General features: G+C 37.6%; 2 protein-coding genes across 2 annotated transcripts; both read left to right on the forward strand.

The window, feature by feature from the left end:
* The first annotated feature begins 8,610 nt into the window (after positions 1-8,610).
* Positions 8,611-9,870, forward strand: LOC116180408 (eukaryotic translation initiation factor 6). The gene is made up of 4 exons (XM_031500379.1): positions 8,611-8,815; positions 8,867-9,128; positions 9,176-9,352; positions 9,596-9,870. Exons 1-4 carry the CDS (start codon positions 8,709-8,711, stop codon positions 9,785-9,787), a joined length of 738 nt encoding a protein of 245 aa, XP_031356239.1. The 5' UTR covers positions 8,611-8,708; the 3' UTR covers positions 9,788-9,870.
* Positions 9,871-9,893: 23 nt separating this feature from the next.
* Positions 9,894-27,543, forward strand: LOC116180407. Its single transcript, XM_031500378.1, has 13 exons — positions 9,894-9,944; positions 9,989-10,150; positions 10,204-10,354; positions 14,075-14,311; positions 14,537-14,745; positions 16,692-17,063; positions 17,113-17,394; positions 20,694-20,877; positions 20,924-21,049; positions 21,096-21,349; positions 21,403-21,973; positions 22,021-22,161; positions 22,211-27,543. Exons 1-13 carry the CDS (start codon positions 9,903-9,905, stop codon positions 22,519-22,521), a joined length of 3,042 nt encoding a protein of 1,013 aa, XP_031356238.1. The 5' UTR covers positions 9,894-9,902; the 3' UTR covers positions 22,522-27,543.
* Positions 27,544-27,566: the final 23 nt, after the last annotated feature.

Here is a 27,566-nt window from a genome sequence, read left to right on the forward strand (position 1 = left end):
AACATACCAAACATAACCTCACTCTTGTTAAAAACGGACCAACGGAAACGTAAATGTTCAACTTCAACCAACTTTTCCGTCGTAAACGGACGACGTACGTTTAAAAATTTGCTGTCTTCTGATTGGCTAACGGACAAACGGAAACGTATGAACGGAGAGCTATGAACTTACCTTTACGGAACTCTGAATCGGCCTTTACTTTAACCTATACGTTTACCGGTACTTGAGCTACTGCCAGAGTGTTTTATGTCTGCACTTGGAGCCGTAATTTTTGATAATTTTATTATAAATTCAGTGTGGTCAGTGGTGTGAGCCCTCGACTGGTAAGAAATGTGTATTGATTGACAAACAAAAATTGTAACACATTTCTTGATAACGTTTCTGCTGGCTACCATCCTCGCTACCATCATCAATCATATCTACATATGGAGGGAGATGATGCCCTACCACTGATTAAAATCGAACCAAAACAAGAAGAAGAAATCCATTCCGATCTTAAAGGAAACATTTTACTAAGCAACGAAGCATCAGTTACAATAAAAGATGAAGAAATTACCATTCTCGATAACGAAGAAGTACAACAACAAGATATTAAAACTGAAATTTCCAAAGTTTATGAATGTGACTTTAAATGTGCTCATTGTGATTATCGAGCAAATAATAAGCAAGGTCATAAACGACACCTATTAAAACATATCGATTTTAAAGAATTCAAATGTTCTAATTGTGTTTACGAGACAAATAACAAGTACTATTTTAAACAACACCTTTTGAAACATACCAATTCTCAAGATTTTAAATGTGCTAATTGTGATTACAAGACAAATAACCAATACAACTTTAAACTACACCTTCTAAAGCATATCAATTCTAAAAATTTTAAATGTATACATTGTGATTATGGAACATATAATAAACAATATCTTAAAGAACATCTTTTAAAACATATCAATTCTACAGAATTTAAATGTGCTAATTGTGATTATGAGATAAATAACAAATACTACTTTAAAAAACACGTCTTAAAACATACTGATTCTAATGTTTTTAAATGTGCTCATTGTGATTTTGAGACAATTAACAAATACTACTTTAAACGCCACCTTTTGAAACATACCGACTCTAAAGTTTTTAAATGTCCGCATTGTGATTATGGAACATATAGTAACCAATATTTTAAACAACACCTTTTAAAACATATCAACTCTAAACATTTGAGATGTGCTAATTGTGATTACGAGACAAATAACAAATGCTACTTTAAAAGGCACCTTTTAAAACATATCGATTTTACAGTTTTAAAATGTGCTCATTGTGATTACGAGACACTTAACAAGTACTACTTTAAACAACATCTTTTAAAACATACTAATTCTAAAGATTTTAAATGTGCTTATTGTGATTACAAAACGCATAAGAAATACAACCTTAAACGACACCTTTTAAAACATACCAATTCTAAAATTTTGAAATGTGCTCATTGCGATTATGAGACACGTAATAGATTATGTCTGAAACAACACCTTTTAACACACAAACCGTATTTACAAGGAACAAATTTCTCGTTAAATTAAATGTTAATTCTGTAGTGTGTGGTGGTTTTATATGAGAGGAAGGTCTATGTGTCTAACTTACTTTTGTAAATATTTTATTCAATAAAATGTTTTATTCCTCTAATCAATCTATTTAGTTCGTTTTCTAATCATATATTACTGTTTAAACCATGGTCGCCCAGACAAAAATACAAATGCTAAAATGTTACGCAATACTTTCGGGCCCCCATTAAAATAAATAAAACTGTCGGCCCCTATAGGTCACTTAAAATGACTTCTGAACGCCACAGAAACAAGATTTACAAACAACATTTAATTGCGTTTATTTTCACAAACAATGTTTCAATTACACACTTCCTGCCTAAATTAAATCCTATATCTTTTCCCAATACTACGTACATTAATCTACCCATAACAAATTCAATATTCGTCAAACCGAAACGAAAATTGAAAAAAAGCAATATCAATGTGCTGTTTTGTTTTCTTATTTTAAAACACCTCGCTCTTTTTGTCAATTGAGATATCCATATCCTTTCGATTGCCCTGTTTATTTCGGTGTCGAATGCAACCACTCAAATAGTCTTCACTTCCTTTGGCACTTGTTTACTAAAGATTGTAACGGACGCATCGCATTCCGATATGTCTAGACCACTCGTTGCGTGAAAGTCATGCGCAGTAGCAGCTACAGGACGGATCTTGCAGCTGTTTTGCTAGGGGTTATTCCTTAGAGTATGGGTTATTCAGTGCCCTAACCTAACATTCACATATTTTCTGTGAAATAAAACATGGAATTGTTAGAGGATTTTCTGGTTATTAATAACAGTATCCGTAATGCAAAAACAAAACAAAATACAAAACTGACAAATGACAGTCCAATTCTTGTCTGTGATTGGTTAGCGCATAAAGTTTGTCCACGATTCGGGAATGCAGCTAAACTTGAACTTATCCCTATCGTATACGATCATGACGTCATGGCAGCCGGTCACATCACATGCACCAGAATGGGTAAAATGCATTTAAATAAGTATTTAAAATGGAAAATGCAAAATGTATTCAGATATTGTATTTAAAATGTAAAATGCAAAATGGTTTTTGTACATTTATTTAAAATACAAAATAGAAAATAGGTATTTGAAATAACATTTCGAATACAAAATGGTTTTACAATTTATTTATTTGCAATAAAATTTACATTAGCTTTAATTATTAAAAGTTTTTCAAATGTATCATCATTCATGCATCGACGTTTTGGTCGCATGATCATCCCTCTGCGTATGAAAACAGCCTTTCAACAGGAGCCGATGACGGAAGTGGTGTGTTGTATTTTATAAATAACTTTTTGATGTTAAGAAATTGATCCAACATTGACAAATTTGTAAGTGGACTCTGAAGATATTGAAGGGCTTCAAGCTGTAACCCATTATTTAAATCTGAAGAGCCAGGGCTATCTGTAGAAGAATCGTCGAACAAAAAATATTTGTCATCAAGCACGTTCATTTCTTTATTTTTGCCGTCTTCATTCTCAGCTGTAGTTATTACTCTTAATTCATTTAGTAACAAGTCTTTGAATTGAGTTTTATATTCACTCGGTGCCCAACGTAATTTAAAAAGGGGATGAGTCATTGTAGCTAATATGGCATGATTAACGCTTGAGGAAAATGTTAAATATTCTTTAAATCTGCTTTCTAAACTATCTGATAACACAGTGATAAGCTTATATTTGAACTGTCGTAACTGTAATGATTTTAAAATTTTTTTAATACGTAGTAACGTGGGAATTAGTTCACCATAGAAGGTGGATTCAGAACCTTGAAGCTTATCTGATTATGCAAATGGTCTAAGGACTTCTACGTACTCCATAAGAAATTCAAATTCTGATTCTTTGAATTTTGGCAAATTTTAACTTTGACAAACTTCATTTAATTTATCCTTCACTTTTAATAAGGCCTCAAGGCAATCAAATCACTAATTAACTAAGAAATATAGTCAAAGTAAACGTATAATACTTGAATTTGAAGGAAATTTCTAAATTTTTTTATATACCGTTAAAAAACGCGTGCGTAAACCACAGAAATCACGTAAACAAGCAAGCGACAACAGCACAAGCAAGCCAAGCACGTTTTGTGCAAGGAAGCGTTTTGATGCACTTCTTTACCCATTTTTAGTTTCTTTCCACAGATCACATTTGCAGGTAAACCAGAAAAACTTTGAATCGAATCTATACTACGTTATTTTAAATAGAAAATAGTTATACTGATTTATTTAAAATAGAAAATGATTTTATCTACAGTATTTAAAATACAAAATATAAAATGGCATTTTCTATTTTAAATACGTATTTCAAAGAAATTCATTCGAAATAGGTACCCACCTCTGACATGCACATCACGGAGCATATCGACTAACTTCGGGAATCGATGCCCTATAAATATTATTGTCGATACGAAGCACCCTATACATCATGTTAGTTACACAAGCTGCCAACCGAAATCTGGTGGGATTACAGAAAAGGGAAAGAGAGCGATGATGAGACGGATGGAATTTCTTGGAAGACCACATATGTTTACCATTTCAAACACCTGCAGTCCAGTTTTTTCCTAGAAATGCGCGAAATGCAGGGAATGGGCGATTTTTGGGTGGTTTTTAGGGGTATTAGCAGATCCAATTACCGCGTGGCTTGGGTTGGTCAAATAAATAGGATTTAACATGTGTGTTCATGGTTTTTTCTTGTAACCGGCTGAAGTGTAAAGTACGGCTTGTCTTGAAATATTTTTATACCATAATCATTACTGTGTGCTTTTGCTTTGTTATATCAGGTGAGGTATTTGCTTTTTTCAATTAATCTATAAATGTGTGTAACTTGAATGTAGATTGTAACCCTTTACTTATGTACTTACTGCATTCAATCACTTGTACCTTTAATGTGTAACCTTTGTTGGTATTGGCAATCATGTTTCATTGTCGGTAGGGCTGTATCTGTGCTGTACATACTTGCATGTGTACATATTTAATTTGTGTATTGTGCTTTTTAGTCACTCTCGATTATGTCATTGCATTTCATTATATTTGGTTATTTGGGATTGTGAGTAATCAAGAGGGAAGTGTGCTTGTCTAGAGGGGATCGAGTTATTCAAGATTATACGGCCTTGGTGAACCTAACACTAACATTTTCACTCGTTCCGAAACCCAACAACTTTAGCCCACGTCTACAGGCACCCCACTGGGCCTGGGTAATCCTCCCGCCCGGCGAGGTATATTTGACATCTCTTAGTGTCTGATGTATGTGTTGTAATACCTGGGGAATGGCTCGATTCCATTTTGGTTACTCATAGCGTGTTTGTAGTAGTTACCCCGGTTTCAAGAGGGCTCATAAGTGCTGGTACATTGGATGTTGTTCATTATAGGACTACTCCGAATTAGGTTTTCCTGCAGTTTTCTTAATTCGTAAGGTAAATGCCGGAGTAGTATAGAACCACTTAAGACCCTCTGCAGGGGCGCCGCTTAAACCATTATGCGGGTCACTCTGTAATCGTATTGGTATTAGTTTCAATATAAACTTAATCAGCTATTGCTTTTGGTGTTCCTTACCCATAAAACGCCCTCAGTGCCTGCTGAGAACCCGCAGTTATTACACAACGTAGGTGTCCTACATGACGATCACGATCTTAGTGCACTCGGAGTGGCCCCCGAGTGATAGATTTTCGCGGGAAACGTAAGCGAGAATATTCAAATAGGCAGCCATGTTAGTTTGGCATTCCCGCTACTACAGAATATGGTCATATCTTCCGGTGTGACTTGAAGTTGGCGTTAGCGTAGGAGGCTAAGATCATTACAATGTTATGAAATTTTCTTTAATTGCGGCTAGAAGGTAACTCTAACGGCTAACATCTAATGTACAGCACTTTTGAGCCCTCTCGAAACCGGGGTAAATACTACAAACACGCTATGAGTAACCAAAATGGAATCGAGCCATTCCCCAGCTATTACAACACATAATCAGATAAAACTAAGAGGTGTTAAATATACTTCGCCGGGCGGGACGATTACCGAGGCCCCGTGGGGTGCCTGTAGACATGGGCTAAAAGTTGTTGGGTTCGGAACGAGTGAAAATGTTAGTGTTAGGCTCGGTGTTAGGTTCACCAAGGCCCGTATAAAATTGAATAACTCGATCCCCTCTAAACAAGCACACTTCCCTCTTGATTACTCACAGTCCCAAATAAGCAAATATAATGAAATGCAATGAAATAATCGAGAGCGACTAAAAAGCACAATACACAAATTAAATATGTACACATGCAAGTATGTACAGCACAGATACAGCCCTACCCACAATGAAACATGATTGCCAATACTAACAAAGGTTACACATTAAAGGTACAAGTGATTGAATACAGTAAGTACATAAGTATAACGGGTTACAATCTGCATTCAAGTTACACACATTTATAGATTAATTGAATAAAGCAAATAGGTACCTCACCTGACATAAAAAACAAAAACACACGCAGTAATGATTAAGGTATAACAAAATATTTCAAGACAAGCAGTACTTTACACTTTAGCCGGTTACAAGACAAAGACCATGAACACACACATGTTAAATCATATTTATTGACCAACCCAAGCCACTCGGTAATTTGATATGCTAATACCCCTAAAAACCACCCGAAAATCGCCCATTCCCTGCATTTCCCTCATTTCTAGGAAAAAAACTGGACTGCAGGTGTTTGAAATGGTAAACACATGTGCTCTTCCAAGAATTCCATCCGTCTCATCTTCGCTCTCTTTCCCTTTTCTGTAATCCCACCAGATTTCGGTTGGCAGCTTGTGTAACTAACATGATGTATAGGGTGCTTCGTATCGACAATCATATACACAGGACGTTGTTAAGGTTGGCGCATCTCAACTTCTTGTCCCTCGTCGATGTGTTTTTCCTTCCGGGATAAAAAGTATATACTTTAGTCCATTAAATGGAAAACACAACACGTTGATTTAGTCCACGGAGTGACAAACATGCCATATTCGCTGTGCTTCAATAATCATCAATGTTCAACTTTGAACCAATTCAAGCGTATTTATGATCACAATAGCTCTGCTCACTCCTCAAAACAAGGAACAAAATATACGTCCTTACCTCAAACGGATAACCAAACGAACTAGTTAGTTAGTCAATATTTGGCGCGTTCTTTCGTAAATCGTGATCCTACGAATCACGATCTTGAAATCATGATTGCGAAGTAGCCGAAAGAAAGCGCCTCTTTTTGGGACGTGGGGCCGTCTGGTGGCGAATTTAACATAAGATGTGGTGAAACAAGTTCATCGACCGTTTATTACTGTATTAATATTTACAAGCTTACTCCAAATAAAACAACAATTATGACTTCGAAAAAGACTTTTCGTTCGTCCAGAGTTTCTTGTTGTGTTGTTGGATGCAGTAATTCGTACATAAATACGGACTCTTCTGTAAAATTATACAGCTTTCCCAACAGACCATATGAGTTGCAAAGAAGAGAAAATTGGATAAAGAAAGTGAGAAGAGTGTAAATACACATCTGTTTTGCTATTGTTTTACATACTTTCGTCTCCAGAACGGCCGTTTTTTTGTAATTTTTTTGTGTGTGCAATAATCCAATTTGAGGTTATGATCAAGCTATTAAAAGGGATCCCCGCGTTAAATGACTTGTAAAACGGCCCCTTGTTCCCGACTTGTTGTCTAGATGGTTTCCTGATATTTTCCACTTTTCACCCACCAAAGAATATATTAAAAATTGTGTTTCTGGAGACAATTCTTGTCAGAAATCGTGTTTACGAACTAATTTACACGTTTGATTATTTTTACTGTTTCATATAATATTTACGTAAGTCTCTATTTAGAAACGAAATTTAATATAATTAAACAATAATGCAACAAGAAAAGAAGCCTGAATTTTAAAATTCCTGCAAGACAGCTGGCTGTAACTACACTGTAATGTAACACGCAACTGACCCAGCCTTAATTTCTACGAGTAAATCAGATGCCAATCAAACGTGAAAAACTATATACTCTAATCTCTTAAACCGTACGGACTGCTATAAACCACTCATTAAGGCCGAATTTTTATTTAACGTGCATGGTAAACAATGCGATCAAAGATTTGTTTCACCTCACGAAATGTCAGAGTCGTTGTGTGGAGGCGCTGGAGTGCAATATTCGCTAAAGTCACTAGATATAGAAAGTACCGCAATCATCCGCCATTTTTGGGCAAAATTTGCTGCCAACTTAAAAAATCGACAAATAAAATCTGAATAGCTATAATTTTTTATAACCTAACTTCATAGTACTGTCATACCAGGAAGGAGAATATCAACCATATACGTGCGACCGCGATGGCTTTTGCAAATGGCGGACAGTAGTTTCCTGTTCCAGTGGCGTACCTACCTTACAGTTGTAGAAGGATACAATTATAAAGAATTTTACACGAAAACAATCTAAACCCCCATGTGTCTACTCCGCCTATGACTTTTGTTTAACTAACCTCAAACTACATTGCGATAAAAAATTTGTAAATTTACATGTACTATATAAAAATAATATTGGTATCAATACTTAGACATGAAATGTAATTCCCAAACTTTTATTTTTTTCCGTTTTGGAGCAACCACAAGCACAACAACTAACCATTATTTTATGTCACTGCAAAAACCACAACAATAATGAGTCATAAGTGGCTTTTGCAAATGGCCGACTTCCGTCACACTCTCTCTTGTATACAACCTGAGTAATGCTCCTTCCTGGTATTCTTTATTCATTGAAAAATATATACAGATATCTCCAAACAGGTGGAACAATCCCTAACATTAAAGTTACTAGAATCTGGTAACTTCCGCCATTTTTGGGAAAAAATCATGCGTTCTCTCTCTAACACACGAGCCCAATGGATTGCGGTACTTTCTATATTTAGTGACTTTAATATTCGCTACTCGCCTATACGTATTCAATTTTGTATGATTTTCTTTGTGTAAATGCGTGTTAAGCGTCCCGTATCGTGTAAGCGCGTCTTTACGTTGGTAACACGCTTGAAGTTTCATAATTTTAGGTTAGGTCTGTTATTTTTCAAAAACGTGATATACGTATAATTGTGCAACATTTCGTGTTAAAACGAAGCATTAATTGCGATGGCTTTTCGTGTACAATTCGAAAATAATAATGAAATAGGCGTCTTTTCCAAGCTAACGAATTCGTACTGCCTGGTAGGCATCGGCGGATCTGAAAATTTCTACAGGTAAGCGGAACGTCTCGGAAACGTCCGAGTTTAATTGCCGTCGATTTTTAGCGTCTTCCAGGGCGAACTGGCCGAAACCATACCGGTAATACACGCCTCGTTGGCGGGCTGTCGGATAATCGGCCGAATGAGTGTCGGTAACAAACACGGACTGCTCGTACCGAGCAGCACGTTCGACACAGAACTGCAGCATCTTCGCAATTCGCTACCTGATAAAGTCAAACTGCAAAGGATCGAGGAACGTCTGTCCGCCTTAGGCAACGTTATCGCATGTAATGATTACGTAGCGCTTGTACATCCGGACATTGACCGGGTACTGACGACCTTTGTGTCGTGATGTGTTTAATGTGGAATTTTCAGGAAACCGAGGAAATCATCGCGGACACACTACAAGTGGAGGTTTTCCGGCAGACTATCGCCAACAACGTTCTCGTGGGCTCTTACAGCGTTTTAAGTAATCGAGGGGCATTAGTACATCCGAACACGTCTCTAAGTGACCAGCAGGAGCTGTCCACTCTTCTACAGCTTCCTTTAGCGGTACGATTGACCAAATATAGATTTTTTGTGTGCGAAGACATGAGCATTTTAGGCCGTTTTCAGAGCCTTCTTTGTTTTTTAGCTTTTATGAGAATCAGAATACTTTATGGATCTAAGTGTGCTGGGGCCCTTTTTGTTTAAATTTTGGTTTATTCCCTACGGGGGTACAAAATTGAATCTACATTATGGTCCTGGTACACCTTCGTAGATTTGTCAAAATTTAATTACTAAAACACTTTCTAGGCAGGGACCGTCAATCGTGGCAGTACAGCAGTCGCTGCTGGCATGGTAGTAAACGACTGGTGCGCCTTCACCGGCATGGATACCACTTCGACCGAGCTGACGGTGATCGAGTCGATATTTCGTCTCAACGACGCTAATCCGAGTGCTATTGCTTCGACCATGCGCGCGACATTAATCGAGAGTATGACCTAATGAGGGGGATAATTTAAGTTAATTGTAAATAAGACGCTTTTTATATCGTACGCCTAATTAATAAATCTTATCTTTTTCCTCTCTTTGCGTCTATGAAAAATCAATATTTCTGAGCATGTGCGGTGCTCAGTTTACACCATATGCTTTTCAGTGCAAAGTAAATAAATAGCTTTCTATTTTTTTAAATTGAAATAATCTTAGGTGAGTGCTGGTCACGATTTGTGCTTCTCAACTTCGGTTATGGCGACGTATCCAGGTATGAATTTGCGTGGTGAGGTTCGAGAGAGTGTTTCTTTAGATGAAGACGATCTTAGTGATGTGGAGGATGAGGTTTTTATTCGTGATGGTAAAAGCGGCTACAAAGTACGATTTCTCAAGTAGGTGTCATAAACAAAATCTGATCGGTTTCGTTTCAGTTCGAGGATATGAGCGTTAAAAAACCCCTAATGGCGCCGCGACGCAAAACGGGCAGATCAGATTTGGGGGCTCGGATTAAGAATCGACCGCACTGCAAGTCAATTTGTAAAATATGCTGTTACGCGTTCATCGCTTTAAGTGTTCTCGTAGGTATGAATTTTGCATGAGCGTGGTATAGAGCTATGTGCAACAGTAACCTCTTAAGAGAATTTTACAAAACAACTTCAGATCTCAGCACCGAGACCTTACAAAGTGTTCATTTCCACTATAAATATCAGTCACGGTACAGTCATAACCTTTTCAATAGTTTTATATGTATACAACTGAAATACTGAATTGCATCCGAATCGTACCGTCAATGGAACATATTACATAGTGAAAGTCTAAACATACTAATCTCCTAGGCTTAATAAAAAAAAAATAATATACAAGTCATTGGATTGACCTGGCAGGTATGCAATCCACATTACACAAATTTGATAGCAATGAAGAAACTTACTTGGATTTTTGATACGTGTTCGGCCGATTTGTTTAGCACATTCGACTGGTGACTGTGCGACTGCGAAACTGTGTCTAAAGTGGTTCCTCAGTTACAGAAATTTTATTCATTTGCTTATGGATTTAAAAAATAAGGTTACAACATATTAACATATTGCAAATAAAATTGTTTAAAAACATTTAAAAAAAAAAAAAATTTTTTTTAATTTACCGTATACTTAAAATATAAAAAAATTGGAAAATGGCGCTAGATTTACTTTTATTCCAAGTGGCTATGTATCAAATTTCATTTGAACGCCTCCATACGTAAGAAAGTTGGCACTGCGCATGCGCAAAACCAAATTTTGAAACTGGTGTTAAATTTTCTTTTATTCCAAGTGGCTATGTATCAAATTTCATTTAAATACCTTCATAAATAAGAAAGTTTGCAATCCGGTTGGTAAATGGTCGAGATGCGAAAAGGGCACTGTGAATGTTGATCGATTAGGCTCAATTTTTGGAATTGCGTTTTATATGGCTAAAGCTATACGCATATTGAATTTCATGCAATTCTGTTCATAACTCACGGAGATGTCAAAAGGGCTTTCCTTATTTTTTGGGCTACATTGCCAATTCACGAACTCCGATCTACAAATTTGATAAAGAATCCACCTACAAAATTTCATCCTAATCGGTCCATTCGTTTATGAGTGATCGTGCTAACGGACGGACAGACATCACAAAATTATAAACTCGCTAGGAGCGCGTTAATAAACCAGTTCGTAGTTGACTATTAAAGAGAAATGACAATGTTCATTAACAATTAAACAAATCGATATGAAATTATGCCAATTAAATTTCTTATCGGGATATTCAGCAGCAAATAAATGCTGTGATTATTGAAATACATCTGTAACATTTCCAGGTTTTCTTCTTTGGTACGTTTGATTATAAGAATATAATTAATAACCCTAATTTAATCAATAATTTAGATAGGTAATAACGTTTGAGAAACATGATGAAAATAGATAAGATTGGTTGCATAAGTACATATCTTAAGGAATTGAACACAGGAGAGTTGAATGTTCAGAGTTAAAATTGAGCACCGTATACCAATACCATAATATAACACAAATGCCAATAGGTATGTAATCGAACGTTAAATCAGGGAATCGACGAAAATAACAAAATTTAACTTTGCACTTCGGGTCGCAAACTTTTGAGCTCAACAGGGTACATTCTGCAAATCTGTAACAGACTAAACTAGTTGTCAGGTAAATTCCTGACTTGACTTTCCGACTACTTTTAATAGAGCCATTGCCGAGGTCATTGCAATTATCTTTTAGAGAAAAATGCAAATTTAGAAATATAAAACTAAATAGTTTAACTTTTCAATTCAACACTTCTCAAAAACCAAGTTTGTCTGTATCGAAATAAAGTGTGTAGATGTCTAAGATTCTCTTAGAAGTTCCTACCGCCCGAACAGCCACCGAACATTTGTCATTTTATTCATCAAGCCAGTTTTGTTTGGTCATCTAATTCTGAAGTGAAGTTCCTGAAGCTCTGCGAGCGATTTTGTGTCAGTTTTAATGCGCCTAGTATCGCAAACCTTTTACAACTAGATTATATGGATTATTAAACAAGTATAAATTGTGCACAATTTCTGTGCAGATAAAGCGCATTTTTTTTAACCGAAATAGCTTTTGTTTTGACATCACCAATGGATATATTTCTTGCAGACGTCGCAATCGCCCTTTGTGAGTACTCTCCTCCAGGGACCCGGACCGGACCGAAAAAGAACCGAAACCGGTATTTTTTTCAGGACCGAAATCCGAACCGAAACCGTTATTCCTTCAGAAATGGAAACTTATTGAGAACCGGAACTCTTATTATTGTTTTCGGTTCCTTTCGGTTTTTTACGGTTCTTAACAGGTTATTGGAAGCTTAACACCGCGCCGGCAAACACGTCCTGAAAATTGAAAAAATATTACTCTATGATTGGCATCGGTGGATTATAAATTTAAATAATTTTAAAATAAGATGTCGAAATTGAAGGCAGTACGGGTAGCGGTGGCGGTAATTTAATCACTACTGTAAATGTAAATAACAAAAGAAGGGGCGAGGTTTTAGAAACCAAAAATAAAAACCTATACGCCATACATAATTTATTCTTGGGGTATTTTTTCTGATTTTTATTATTAAATGAAGTTTAACTACATATTCCCCTCTTCCTACTTTATTCCCATTATGTTTGTAAATTAGCTACACTGACGATATGTCACGTTTTGGTACTCATGACTTTTTACTTCTTTTTCACACCTATTAATTAACAAATCACGTTGTTATAATGAATTTTTTGAATGTCATGTCATGTTTCTAAACGAATAGAACCGAAAAGAATCGTTATGAACCAAAAAAATACGCTGAACCGAACCGTTATTTTTTTTAGAACCGAAACCGGACCGGAGCCGTTATAAATATTTTCGCTTAAATATAAACAGAACTGAAACCGATATTTCATTTGAGTCCGGGTCCCTGCTCTCTTCCGACAATTCTTTGTTGGGGTATAAGGGAATATACCTGATCACAATAAGAGGTCGAGGAGGAGGGCTATGGTTGGTAGAAACTAATTCCTTTCGTTGAGACGTTGATTAGAGTACCATGAAGGATAAAAGTAGTTCCACTCCCCCCCCCCCCTCCTGTGAGAAGAAGACAGAAAGATGGGCAGTAGTTGATAGAAAACGGTTTCTTCCGTTGAGACCTTTAATTAGAATATAATGAGAGATAAAATGAATGTATAACCCCCCCCCCCCCTTGAAAAACTTATTTACAAAGCATCGGTAGCTAACATCTCAAATAACACAACACAAAATAGCACAGCTAATATGAAGGATACATGAATATCTTAGTAACAACATCGGTATCGGTAAAATCAAATCTTCGGTAACGACAAAAACAAAGTGCGTAGGGTCAGGTATATAAAATATCGAAGTCTCCAAGTACAAATCTCGAAGTAGGTCAATGTTGGTAGAATAAAGTAGGTTCACATTGCCAATGTCGTTAGAATTTCACAAGCCGGTAATGTAGAAACATCATCTATCTCATGACGGTCGCCGCGGTCAAGCTTCATAAATAGCGGGTCCAAATAAAACTGCTAAATCATCCATTTATTGTTTCTATGGGGTCACCAAGACATCAAAGAGAAAGAAAGAACCACTCCAAAGATAAATATGGTGAAACCAAAACACTAATCCCTTAAGCAGGTAGACACGTAATCGGAAATTAATGCTCACTTTCGGTTCTGCCGTTGAAATTTTGCCGTAAACACCAATTTACTTTAATGCACATAGCTCTTTCCAATTAACAAGACTCTTTTGACGATTATTGTTTCAGGCCTTATTATATTAGTAATCATACTAGTCTCACTATTCCCGATACCTTTGGACAAACTAAAGCTGTGGATAGTTTCGAACACTAGTAGCGATTCGATACAGCTAGTACCGTGTAGCGACTTCCGGGTGACGGACGTCTGGAGCGCCACGTTTCCAAATTTCATGTCCGAATCATCGGTTCAGATTCTCGACGTCAATCAGGACGAGGTCGACGATGTTATCTTCGGTTTTAGAACCGGTACGAATTGCTCCGATATTTCGTTTAATTTACAGTGACAGTATAAAGGCAGCGTTGCCATGAGTGCTCCAGATCGGCCAAATTTATCATGTTACAACACTTTTTCCAAGTTAATTTCTACCAATCCGTGGTTAAAATATGGCGCCCATAGAAAAGAACACGACTGTATGGCAACACTGTTTTTATACAGTCACTATAGCTTAACTAACCTTTAAGCGTTAATAGGCGAAGATAATACGCTACCGCAGGAATTGTACTGCGCAACGTTTTTCGGTGTAACTCCGCCTTGCTCCGGAGGAATTTTGGCGTTAAATGGAACAAACGGTAGCACCTTATGGCGGACTTGGGTAAATCAGTCTGTTTTTACAGTTATCTGTACTACCGACATCAACGCAGACAATGTTAGTGATTGTTTAATCACTGGAAAGGGAGGGGTAAGTAATATCTCTCAACGGCGTGAGATGCATATCCGCTTCCGTATGATACTTCAGCTACAGATAAATCTCTCAATCCCGTTAATTATACCTATTTGGCACCACTGTGAGATATACCTAATTTAACCAACACTTTTTTTTTAAATATGAATCCGCTTGCTCTGTTATTTAGTGTCACTTTTCGCCTCCATCATTTCAATACACTGTGTACTGTGTGATTATTTCAAATTTTGAAGTAACATAATCCCCAAATCACACACTCCTAAAATTGCAAAGTAAGAATTCCCAAAATTTCAAAATTCCCAAAATTTTAAAAACCCAAAATCTAAAATTTTCAATTACATTTGCTGTTTTTAGAGCAATACTACCTATAGCAATAGAGCTTGAGCTATAATTAATATTGTTGATATCATTTTTCTCAGTTAACTAACTTTCTTCACCATATTTTTGGGTTTCATTAATAAAAAAATTTCAAAATTTCAGAATTTGAAATTTTCTAAATTTCAAAAACTCCAAAACACAAATTCTAAGAATTTATATACCAAAATCTCCCAATTTACAAAATCCTATAGTCCGAGTATCTCAACATTCATAAATTTAAAAATCAAATTTCAAATCTTTATAATCATAAAATTTCAATTCCAAAATTCCAAATTTTAAAACTTACAACAAATGTCCACGCTCTCAAATTTTCAAGTTTTAAAAACTTCAAAATTCCTACTCCAAAAATTTGCATAATCCCAAAATCTCCAACTTTTATATTTTGAGATTCTCAAATTTCCATATTTTTAACGCTCTATAAACTTTAAAATTCCAAAATTTAAAAAATGTTAAATTCAAAAATTCCTAATTCCAAAATCTGAATATCACGAAATTCCACATTCCCAGACTTTAAATTCCCAACCCAAGTCTTTAAAATCCATAATCGCAACCTCCGAAATTTTAAAAATTCAAAAATTTGTGCTTTGCACAATTACAAAAATCCCAAGTTTACAAATTCCAAGAACACAAAATTAAAAATGTGTAAAATTTAAAAAGTACCAATATTTCAAATTCCCAAAATATGAAGTTCTCAAAAATTTAAAATTTCAAAATACAAAATTTTAAAAATTTCAAGGACTAAAATACAAATATTATTTCGTGCATCTCCAATTTACAAACCATCATCAAATGTTTATAATTTCAAATTCCTAAATTTTTAAAACCCCAAAATCTCAAATGGCCAAAATTTCCAAAATTCCCAGAATGTCAAAATTCGAAAATCTCAAATTTTCATATTCTCATTTCTACATTTTCAAAATCCCTAAATTCTCTCTGGTTTAATATCCCAAAATCTTAAGTTTTTGCGATTTCAAGATTCCAAATTGTGAACATTTCCAAACTTTTAAAATCCCCATAATCACAAATTATCAAAAGAAAAACCAAAATCTCAAATTTCCATAATAATTAAACGTGCAAAATGTCAAAAATCTCAAATTTCTTAAATTCCAAAATACCCAAATCTTAAACTCACAAAAAATAAAAAATTCCAGATTTTCAATTTCCCATAATCTCGTATTTTTAACATTTTAAAATCCCAAAATCAAGTCTCCAAAAACCCATTACAATGCTCCAAAATTTCAAAAACCCTAGAATATCAAATTTCGTAATCTACAAAGCGCAAAAAATGAATTTCCTAAGATCCATAAATCACATATTTCCCAAAGTTGAAAAATCCCAAATCTCAAACACCCAAAATTTTCAAAAATCCCAAATTCCAAAATGTTAAATTTTCAATTTTCAAAAATGTTGTTATTTTCAAAATGTCAAATGTCTGAAATTCTCAAATTTCCATAATTTCCAATTCTTAAAATTTCAAAATCCCAAAATCTATTATTTCCAAAATTGAACACGAAAATTTCTTATTATTGCAAAAACCCGGAATCAGTAATGGGTTCCCGTTTTAGATTTTCTTCATGCTTGACCCACGAAATGGTTCTATTATATGGGAATTCCTGGACCAAACCAAAGATGTCAAACTAGTGATGGACATTTATTGGGCGAACTTCATTCCCGACCAGGATGGCGACCGTATTCCCGACATCCTAGTTTCACACACCTCGCAAAAGGGACGGTTTCGTTTAGGTCACCTACTCCTCATTTCGGGCAAAACCGGCTCTCAGATACAGAAGATAGCCACGGCCATCGAAATTTACTACACCCCACAACTCGTCAAACAAGCGAACGGAAATTACTCAGTTCTGTTCGGCACCGGAAGTCCGACGGTACCCGGCAATCTGACCGTCGTCTCTTTGGACGAGTTTAAAGCCGGAAGTATAGTTAAGTTCCCCCTTACGTTTGCAGATGGCGCTAATTGATTCGGTTTAGATTCCGAAAACGATCTACCAGGATCGTTTCAAGGGGGTGCTGTCACCAGGGGTGCTGGTGGACATAACCGGCGATGGCGTCCTGGACGTTGTGTGCGCCATGTTTAACACGACCGTGGTGGCAATCGACGGAAATAATTATACACAAATATGGAATTTTACGGTACCGAGTTCACAAACGTTAAGTATACCGACACCGGGATACTTCAACGGAGATAATGTAACCGATTTTCTCATCAAATATCAAACTGGTTCCGATTTTCCTACTTACTATTATTCACAGGTAGGTAATAAGCGTGTTTTTGAATTTTTTGTTTTTTGAATTTTTGATTTTTTAATTTTATGTTTTGTAATTAGTTTGTGATGTATGTTTATTGTATGTTTAAAGTTTCTTTTAATTTATTGGCCTTATTCTGGTATCTTTTTTTGATTTTTGTTTTAACCATTTTACTCTCGGGCTTTTTATGCTGCATTTTTATTTTTTCAATTTCCAGCGTACCTATTTACAATTTTCAAGATTTGGATTTCCAGCTTATTTTTAAATTTTTTTCAATTTTTGGTTGTGGTGTTTTTATTTTTCGAATTTTTGATTTTTATATCTTCTCCAGCTGCCCAAATACCTACCCCGAGCGAACTTTCAAAATCCGAACTGCTAACATATCTTGCCATGGTCCAAAAATTTTCTCAGGCTCAAGTGACCCCACACCTACTACTACAGTTTCCGGTTTCTGCTTTTGATGGTCGCGATGTTTGGTTCCAGTTTCTCGAATGGATTTGGTTTGAAGTTCTATGGTCAGTTACGGCTACGACCTTCCGGTTCGGTTTCTGTTTGAAGTCCCGATTCGGTTTAAAGTTCCATTGTTTGTTTCGACTTGGATCTAATTTCTCTTTTTTCGACGGCCGAGTTTCTATTTCCGTTGTGGGGTTCGGTTTCTAGTCAAGGTTTCCTGTTAAAACTTTCTGGTTTCTAGTTTTGGATTCTGGTGCTGGGTTCTGATTCCGGTTTGTTGTTCGTATATCCGGACTCGGATCCTGAGTTCGGTTTCTGGTTCGAATCATGAATCTTGTTCTTGATTCTAGTTTTGGTTCTGATTTCAAAGATCGCGCTACTTGTTTCGGTTAAATTTTCTAGTTTCGGTTCGAATTCCGGTTTGTAGCTCCGGGTTCTGGTTCCAAACCCGCTTGTCTGGTTTCTTGTTCAGTTTGATGATTCTTGTCTCTGGACTTCGTTTGACAACACAAATTTCTAGTTCCGGTCTCTGGGTCCGGGGAAAGTTCCACACCTGTTCCCGGTGTTTGGTTTCTACTTCCGGTTTTTGACTTTGGTCTCTGGCAGCGATATTGGTCCCGATTTCCAGTTCAAGATTCTGGTTCTTGTCCCAAACCTGATCCTGGCGGCTGCTTATTCACGGTGTTTGTGATTTTTAGCGTATTGTTTAAGAATTAAAAAAATGTGCTATTGTTTGCGTTTAGTCTGTCCGTCTGTCCGTCCGGACCCATTTCTACCGTTTTGAACTACTTCTAGGAGAATGGTCCAAGAGTCCTGGAATTTTTAGCAGTAGGTAGCCTATACCTTGAAGGTCTGCCAGACAGCCATCAAAATTTGCTGTCTAAAAGGCCCCCCCCCCCACGAATTATTTCCTGAGATGCTGTTTTTGAAAGTAAAACGTACATAACTTTTACATACGACAACCAATTGGTATCAGATTTTGCATACGCATGCCTTTAGTGGTGCCAAGTTAAACTTTAGAAAATTAGGGGGGGGGAGTAAACACATGTTCTACCCTTCATGGTATTCTAATGAAAGGTCTCATCGAAACGAATTGGTTTGTACAAACTATAACTATCCCGTGCGACTCTTTTTCGAGGTCGGTGAGCGACGGGCCTGGGGGGGGGATAATTTTATCTCTCATTGTATTCTAATTAAAGGTCTCAACGAAATGCACAGTTTTCTACAAACTATTCCCCTTCTTTCTGTCATCAATGTACGGGGTGGAGGGGGAAAGGGGGGGGGGAGTGGAACTAGTTTTATCCTTCATGGTACTCTAGTGAAAGGTCTCAACGAAAGGAATTAATTTATGGTTACCATAGTCTTCCTCCTCGATCCCTTGTCGTGATCGGTTATAATTCCTTATATCTTATGAGTGAATTGTCAAAGGAAAGTACCTACAAAGGGCGATTGGGACGTTTTGGAAGAAATGTAACCATTGGGCATTTAAATAAAATTTGATACATAGCCACTTGGAATAAAACCAAATTTAACGCCAGTTTCAAAATTTCGTTTTGCGCATGCGCAGTGCCAACTTTCTTATTTATGGAGGGATTTAAATGAAATTTGATACATAGCCACTTGGAATAAAAGCAAATCTAGCGCCGTTTTCCCAATTTGGTTTTGTGCAGTGCCAACTTTCTTATTTATGGAAGACATTTCGTAAGGGTGTTTAAATGCGCTTTACCTACATAAGGGTTGTGCACAATTTGTACTTGTTATTTTTTGGTACGGTTTCTGTTTCTGGATCTTGATTTTGATCTCAGCGTGTGACGAGCTGGTTTAGAATTCCGGTTTCCAATGACAGTATTCTCCTAGGTTCCAGCATAGTTTTGTTAGTTGTGCGTTTTGTTTTCGGTTTCCAACTTCAGGTTTTAGTTCCTGGCCTGCTTCTGTGGCTGCGATGTTTGGTTTCTGGTTCTGGTTTTGAGTTCGGGTTTTTAATGATAACCCAGGGTCCCAGATTTCAACCCGGTGTCGAGTTTCGGTGATGGTTTCAGGTGCCCGTCGAGGTTTTTAGCTTCAAATTATAATTTGAGATCCCAGTAAAGTTCTGATGTTTTCCGGTCATTGCCGGTTTTGGTACCGGTACTCATTTCCAGCCGTGTTTCGAGTATCGGTTTTCAAGACACGGACACGGTAGCGATTGCCCTAACTGGAACGCAAGCAAGAAAGCACACATTAATTAGCGGTAGCTACGGGAAATCAAATGCAGGAAAGCGAAACAATATCCCCCTTTTCATTAATGGAACAAACACTAGCAAAAAGCTTACTTTGCTATTGGACGTAGTGGTATAAATTTCTGCGCAAAAAAGTAAATACGGTGCGGTAGATTTAATGCAAAATAAATTCACAGAAAGTATATATTACAAAAAAATCGGCTATTTCATGGAGGGATCGACGGTTTTTCCAGCCGACATAGCGTATTCGGTCATGTACATCTAAAAACGAAACCTCCCTTAATTCATTGTACTGCCGCGGACGTCCTAAAAATCTGTAATTGCTCTTAACATTTAAATTAGATAAGAGCGCTTCTTTTGAGACACCTGACGACTTACTGCATTTCATTTAATCAGCTACCGCTAATTACACTTACGGATACTATTTCCAAATTCAGTTACAGTTTTAAAGCATATTTTAAATTACCAACCTGCTAATAATGAACTGAAATTCTCTCGTATTCAAATTGATCGACAAGAGCTTACGGACAAAGACAATTGAAATATCTTGACGAGAACGGTTGCAAACGGCGAATTAATTACAACTTTTATTTACGGCGACGGCTGTAACACTCTCCTTCCGTACTGTTACAGACCTTCATTTTAAACGGTAAAACGGGCCTGCCGTTCTACAAATCGCCGGTTTTCGACAGCGTGGGATCGCAAATGGGCGGTTTAACCTTGGGCATGGAGAGCTACGGCTTGGACGCGTTCGTATATTGGATCGCCGATTGTAAAAATTTCGAAGGTCGTCAGAGTATGTTCGAGTTCATCCCAGGTAATAGTCCGCTTGAGGAAACCGCAGACTACCACCTTTTGTCTAGGCAGCTCCATCCACCAGCAGAGTCACGCCGACCTTTGCAAATTACGCTTCAACTCGACGATGTCGACGAAACTGTACGCGCTCAACCAGTTCGATCAGCCGCCCGGTATTGAGTTGTACAGTTCAGGTGAATTCGAAACATATCCAAACCCCCGTTAATTGTGCCTTTTTAGAGGACAGAGCCGGTTTGGAGTACAACAATTCAAAACTGCCCATGGATGTTATCAGGTTATACTTGGATCGTCATCCAGAGGTGCAGTTTCAGTTACCGGATTCGGCGGAGGGTGACGATTACGATCAGGGCCCGGTCGGTACTGCGACCAACAAGTATAAAGACGGGTCCAGCTTCAGGCACAAGGATAACGGTCAGGGATTAATACGCGATTTTAGCCGAGCTGAAAATAAGCGAAGGAAGAGTTCTGACCAGGTACGTTGGTGGAATTTACTCGAATTTTGTAAACGCTGCTCTCTGCGTTTCAGAAGCAGCCCAAATTTGACTTAGATTACGACTCCCCCGAAAGTTGGCAGTCGAGGATTTCGACGTTTCCCATTGACGATCTTGGAAGCGACTACAACACGTACCTAGACGAGGACGCTTCCAGCGCATACATCAACAAAAAACTCGTCGCTCCAGCCGCTAACAACAGAGACCCCCGAAGCAAGTTTGCGACGACCCCGAGCCCGACGTCAACGGCAACTTACGGCATATACGATTACAAGAATATCGAAAAGGCGCACACGCGCCTCCTGCACGACCTAAACGATCTACCGAGCGACATCTTGAAGGACACGTACTTTAAAAACCGCGAACATCAACTGCGCAAGTCGCGGTTTGAGCAGCGCGATTTGAAATCGCACGAGGAGCGCATCCGGGAGAGCGCAGACGTGCACAGGATTATCGAGGAGGAGAAGAAATCGGCCCGTAGCGCGCTCGAAACACTCTGGGATCTCGAATCGGAAAAAGAGAAGCAGGAGCGCGACGACGGAAACTGGAGGTCAAAGCGCGACGCCAACTACAGCTTCACCGGAATTCCGAGACTCACGTCAGTCGGTACGTGACACTCCCTCATCTAAGATCCTCTAATATTACTCTTCCAGGTGCGCTTGCCTCGCCGTTCAACTCGTCGAAGAACGCGATTGATCTAATCCTGGTCACTTATTGGATTAATCCGAAGAAGGGCGCCCAGGTTCTTCTGGAGGAGGACTTTCGTTGCATTAACGAGAAGCTGGCGTCGAAAGGTAGCTAGGCAGTTGTATACCGAGTTTTTTGTAAATTTGTAATTTGCAGAGAACGTTCAACCTCTCGATAAGGATGTCTTGGAAGAAATGCTCATGGAGGAGTGCCTGGAGAAGCGAGGAGTCTTTTTGAAGATTCGCACCAATGACAATAATCTTAGTAGCGATTTAAAAAATTTCCCTTACTACCATCAAGTGTCGCGGCTGGGTTTCGGCCAGATGACCGTGTATAGATTGCAGATTAGGTGCATGTGTGAGGCTAAACAGGGTAGCAGGTGCGCAAGGTTTCTACCTTTGCAAGAGCAGCCGTGGCCTTCATACTTAGGAAGATCGGGGGATGGGGTTTTTACGACGAGGAATTAGAAACCTTTGTTGTAAGCGAAAAGTTTTCACGACAAAGAGTATGGATCGCCATTTTAACTTTCAGTGTACGTTTATTGATAAGTTTAAATTGCTCCACTTATGTAAGGATTATCTCCTGATTATTTATTGTCTCCACACTTAATTACAAAACAAACATACATTTACCATAGTTATACGGCGTCTAAAACTACCCCTTGAGTCGTCCAACCTTGGAAAACTGGATCAGTCTCTATTTAGAATTCGTGAAATGGAACCCCAAATTGCTAACGTTACCTCCGAGCTTGTTTGCGAAAAGGAATGCGCGAATGACAAAGGTAACGTATGAATTGTACAAAATTATTTTTTACTGTAGAAATTGAAATTGCTTTAAATTCCCACGTTGGATTTTGTGCGATTGTTCGTTTTGGGCAATATTGTCTCTTAAGATCGCACGGGCTAACGTTGATTTAAGATCTTACGAATTTACTTTGTGTCCACGCGCGAACTTCCCATCGATTTCGACGGTCTGTCGATTTATCTTACTGTTTTCCTTTAATTTGCGTATTTATTCTCCACTAAAGCTATCCTTAGGTTTCAACACAAATTTTACGTAATCCCACGAACTTTACTCTTTAACCACTACCAGGGTAAAAATCTCGCGAACTTAAAACGTGGCTTCCCGCTTGACAGCTTACCACAGAATGTCCAAAGAACAGACTCTACCTCGTCCCTACTTCCTCTATTTCATAAAAACCACCTACAAATTGGCGCTAATAGGTTTGACGCGGCCATCTTTAATCATTAGCCAATAGGATTCGGCCCCTAGTCTAATCACGTGCGCATAGAAAACCCACGGCAGTTTAAAAACTACAGCTCATTATGATAAATAAATCTTATTCATCCGTTTTGGTCACGTAAAGGACATTAAGATTGTGTTACCGGCCGTCAGACTGGCGCTGCGCTGATAAATTTTCTTGGGCCATTAAATGGTTACGACGCATCGGGTAGCCCAAATTTTGGTCGATACATTCATTACGAATGCATTAACCTGAAAAATTAAAAAATAATCGAAATTTCAGAATAAACGACATTCTAATGAAACCACCCTGTATAGGTTTTAATATCTAACTGAAAAATCGCAAAAAATTTAAATCCGCACCGGGGGCTCCCGTTACAAAAGCGGAAACAAGCAGCCATCGTAACCAGAGATCAAAATTAAAATCCAGAAGGAGAAACCGAAACCAGAAACAAGAATGACAAACAGAAATCAACAACAAGAAGGCAAAAACAGATTTGGAACTAAAACACGGATCTGAAACTGGAACCAGATGCGTAAAACCGGAGCTAGAAATTGAAACTAAGAACTGGAAAATAGAACCTGAGTGTTAACTTGTAACTTAAAATGGAACTAAAACCGAAAATAAAAACGGAAAAAGACGATAGAATTCAAAGCTAAAATTATAACCCAATATTGGAAATCAGAGGCAGAACCGGAAGCAGAAACCGTAGGTATTAATGGAAAGTATAAATCCTAGTCAAGAAACCCGAACCAAAAATCGATATCAGAAACCTGAACCGAGCCTGGAAATTAGCAACAGAAATTGGATCTGAAACTTGGACCTAGAACTAGGAACCAAATCTAAATCTGGAAGTGAAACCGAAACAAGGAATCGAAGAACGAGAACCAATATCGCAACTAGAAACTGAAACAGAAACAGAGGATAAGAATCACAAACCGAAGTATGAAATCGGGACGAGAAGTCGAACACTACTTGAACTTGACCGGATTTGGGAACCGTAACCAGAAACCTGGATTTAATCGAGAAACCATAAATAGATGAAAACCAGATCCGAGAAACTGCACTCACAACGCGATATCGGAAACCCGGATGTAGAAACCAACATAAAAAATGCTAACTAAAGTCCGGAACTAGAAACCGAAACTGAAACTAGATCAATGAAGCGAAAGTTGGAATTGGAACCGAGAATTAGAAACCGTAACTAAAATGGAAACCGAAAAAGCACCAATGTTTTAAACCGAAACTAGAAACCGGGAGTTGAACTGGAACCAGAACCATCAGACACCAAATCCTATCCAAAAAGCAAACTAGCAATACTAGAACTAGACAAAGAAACCGGAAACCGGAACGAAAAATCGTAATCAAAGGTTTGAATCATGAACAGGAAATAAGGCAGAACCATGACCACAAATTTAACCTACAAACGAGAACAAAGGATCTGGATCTGGAAACCCTAACGATAGACCAGAACCAAAAATCGCCACTAGAGACCAAAATCAGAGGAACCCAAAATCCGAGTACTTAAACCGTAACTAGAAGACAGAAGGGCGTCGGGAAACCAAAATCAAAAACCGAAACTAAAACTTGGATCTACAAGTTGAAACTAAAAACTCTGCCTGGAACCGGAGTTATGAATTATAACTGAAAACTGGAACTGGGAAGAAAAGACAAAGAAGAAACCCGAACTAGAACAAAACTGGGAAGATGCATCAAGATTCAGAAACCGGACCCAATTTCGGAACCGGAACCTGGAAGAAGAAACCAAACCCGAAAACCAGAATATCGAACAAAAACAAGGAACTTAAAGCAAAAAACCAAAGCTAGATACAAGTACTAGAGACCAGACCGAACGAAAAATATGGACTTTGAGCAGAACCAGAAACCGAAGCTAAGTATCGCAACTGGAGATCAAAACCAGAATCGTGAAGCAGAAACCGAACCCAGAAACATGAAGCGGTAACCTGAATAAAAAACCAGAAACAGGTTCGGAACGAAGACTCGGATTTAAAACCCGAATAAGAAAACAAACTAGAAGTCGGATCTAAAGCCAGAGACCAAAATCAGAAACCTGAACAGAAACGCCGAATCCAGAATCACAAAACCGGAATCAGCAGACTGCACCAGACAAGCAGATCTGGAACTAAAACTCAGAGCTAGAAACTGGAAATGGAACGCAAAATGAAGTTAGGAGAAACCTGAAATTAAAACCGGAACTTGTCCAGGACAAGAACCGCTAAGAACGGGCAACCTGGATTGAAGATCGGGATCGGAATCAGGAACGGGAAACAGAACTACAAACGAGAATTACTAGAAACAAGAACTGGAAACTCGCACAATAGACAGAAACCAAAAATCTCCGCTAGAGACCAAAATCAGGACTAAGAATCCGGGTACATAAACCGGAATCACAAATTGGAACTAAAAAACAGGACGAGGTTGGAAAACCAACCATAACTAAAACTCGGATCTAGAAGTCGGAAGTAAAAACTGTAACTGGAAGCGGAGTTACCAATTCTAATTGAAAGCTGGAACTCAAACCGAAAATATGAACGGAAAAACACAATCCAAAATTAGGAACCTGTATTTGAAACGGCGGGGGATTGAAACCAGAACCATAACAATTCTAGAGAGGATCCAGAAACCGTAACCAGAACCATGAAGAAGAAACCAAACTCGAAAAACGGAACCTAAAACAGACACCAAAGCTGGAAATATCAACCAGAGACCGAAATTAGATACCGTAGACAACAACCGAACTCATAAATCCTAGTAGACTAGACTTAAAAATCCTAGAAACCCCTAAGCTTCTAAAAGTCCTAAAGATTCCAACAATCCTAAAAATCTACATACATAAGAGGAATGATCCTAAAACGGTAATGGAAATCCCGAAGAACCCAAATACAAAAAAAAATCTTAAGGATCCTAAAAATTCTAGAAGACCTAAACATCTTAGTTTACTCAAAATCCCACGATCCTAAAAATCGCAAAGGACCTAAAAATAATAAAAAAAATTATGATGAATATTCAAATCATGCTAAAAATCCTAAAGATCGTAAAGACCTTAAATATTCAAAAGATTTCTTATAAATCTTAAAGATCCGAAAATTTTCCATTTTCTAAGTTTTTCCAAATATTATAAAATAATGTACAAGTTTTTAAAGCGGTCCAAAAAATCCGAATATCTCAAAGATCATAATAATTCTAAAGATGCTGAAGACGCTAAATACTCGAACGATCTTAGAATTCCGATAAGATGGTGACCCGTATGGGTTTGTACTATCAAAGCGGCCTGTTTCTTCTAATCCATAGCCTCGCCATATATGTTTGTAGCGTCCAAACAACAAAAACTTGGTAACCTGCGAGTGTGACGCAAAGACGTTTCTATTTTGCCCCCCCCCCCCCATCAAATTACCCTCAACTGACCTGATTTTAAAATAAAATAATACTATTATTACGGATTGAATGTTAAAATGGCGTTCCATACTCAAATTTTTGTCTTGAAAGCTTCAAAAACACCTTATAACTACATGCCCAAAGTATCTTATTAATAAGATCATATTATACATTGTTAGCGTTATATTTAGCCCACTTTATGTTGCTTGTTTAATTGGGTTAATTGTTTTTGATATCTACCATATTCTATTTGGCATGACAATCGTGAATCCTTTTGGTTTTTGGCTCCTTGCACTCGATGATTCATTCCAATGGTCCAATTTCTAGCACATTCACGAGGTTTTAGGGTATGGAGTCGAAACAATCTTAATACCACAATTTTGTTGGACAACCACTTTGAAAACAAATTTTAGGAAGTCAGTCTTACTACCACTCTAGGATTGTATTCCAATGAGAAAGAAAAAAAAAAGGCACTGGTAACTGGATGTGAGCTTGTAACAGGATAATCAGATGTGACGTGACAAATCCAAGATTGGGGCTTTTTCTTACCTATGCAAAGTCTGCTTGTTATGACCGCCTTTTCACAGTCTGCCAAGTCTATAGTTAGCGCAAACATCATTATCTTCGCGAAAATCTCTAATCTGTGTTGTGTCATCCCACATCCTAATGGCCCATCAAGTATCAACCTGAATGAGCTATCGACTGCAGGGATTTATGACTGACGTGTGTTTTACAATATTTTAATTTTAATACGAATCACGCACAGAGTATTAAAACGCGTGAAATATATCTACTTTTAAGTTCTAATCTGTAAAATATATGAATGTATAAAATAAAGATATCCTTTGTATTTTATTGCTCAATAATTTACAG

This window comes from Photinus pyralis, unplaced genomic scaffold, assembly GCF_008802855.1.
Source record: "Photinus pyralis isolate 1611_PpyrPB1 unplaced genomic scaffold, Ppyr1.3 Ppyr1.4_LG9, whole genome shotgun sequence".
Taxonomy (NCBI): domain Eukaryota; kingdom Metazoa; phylum Arthropoda; class Insecta; order Coleoptera; family Lampyridae; genus Photinus; species Photinus pyralis.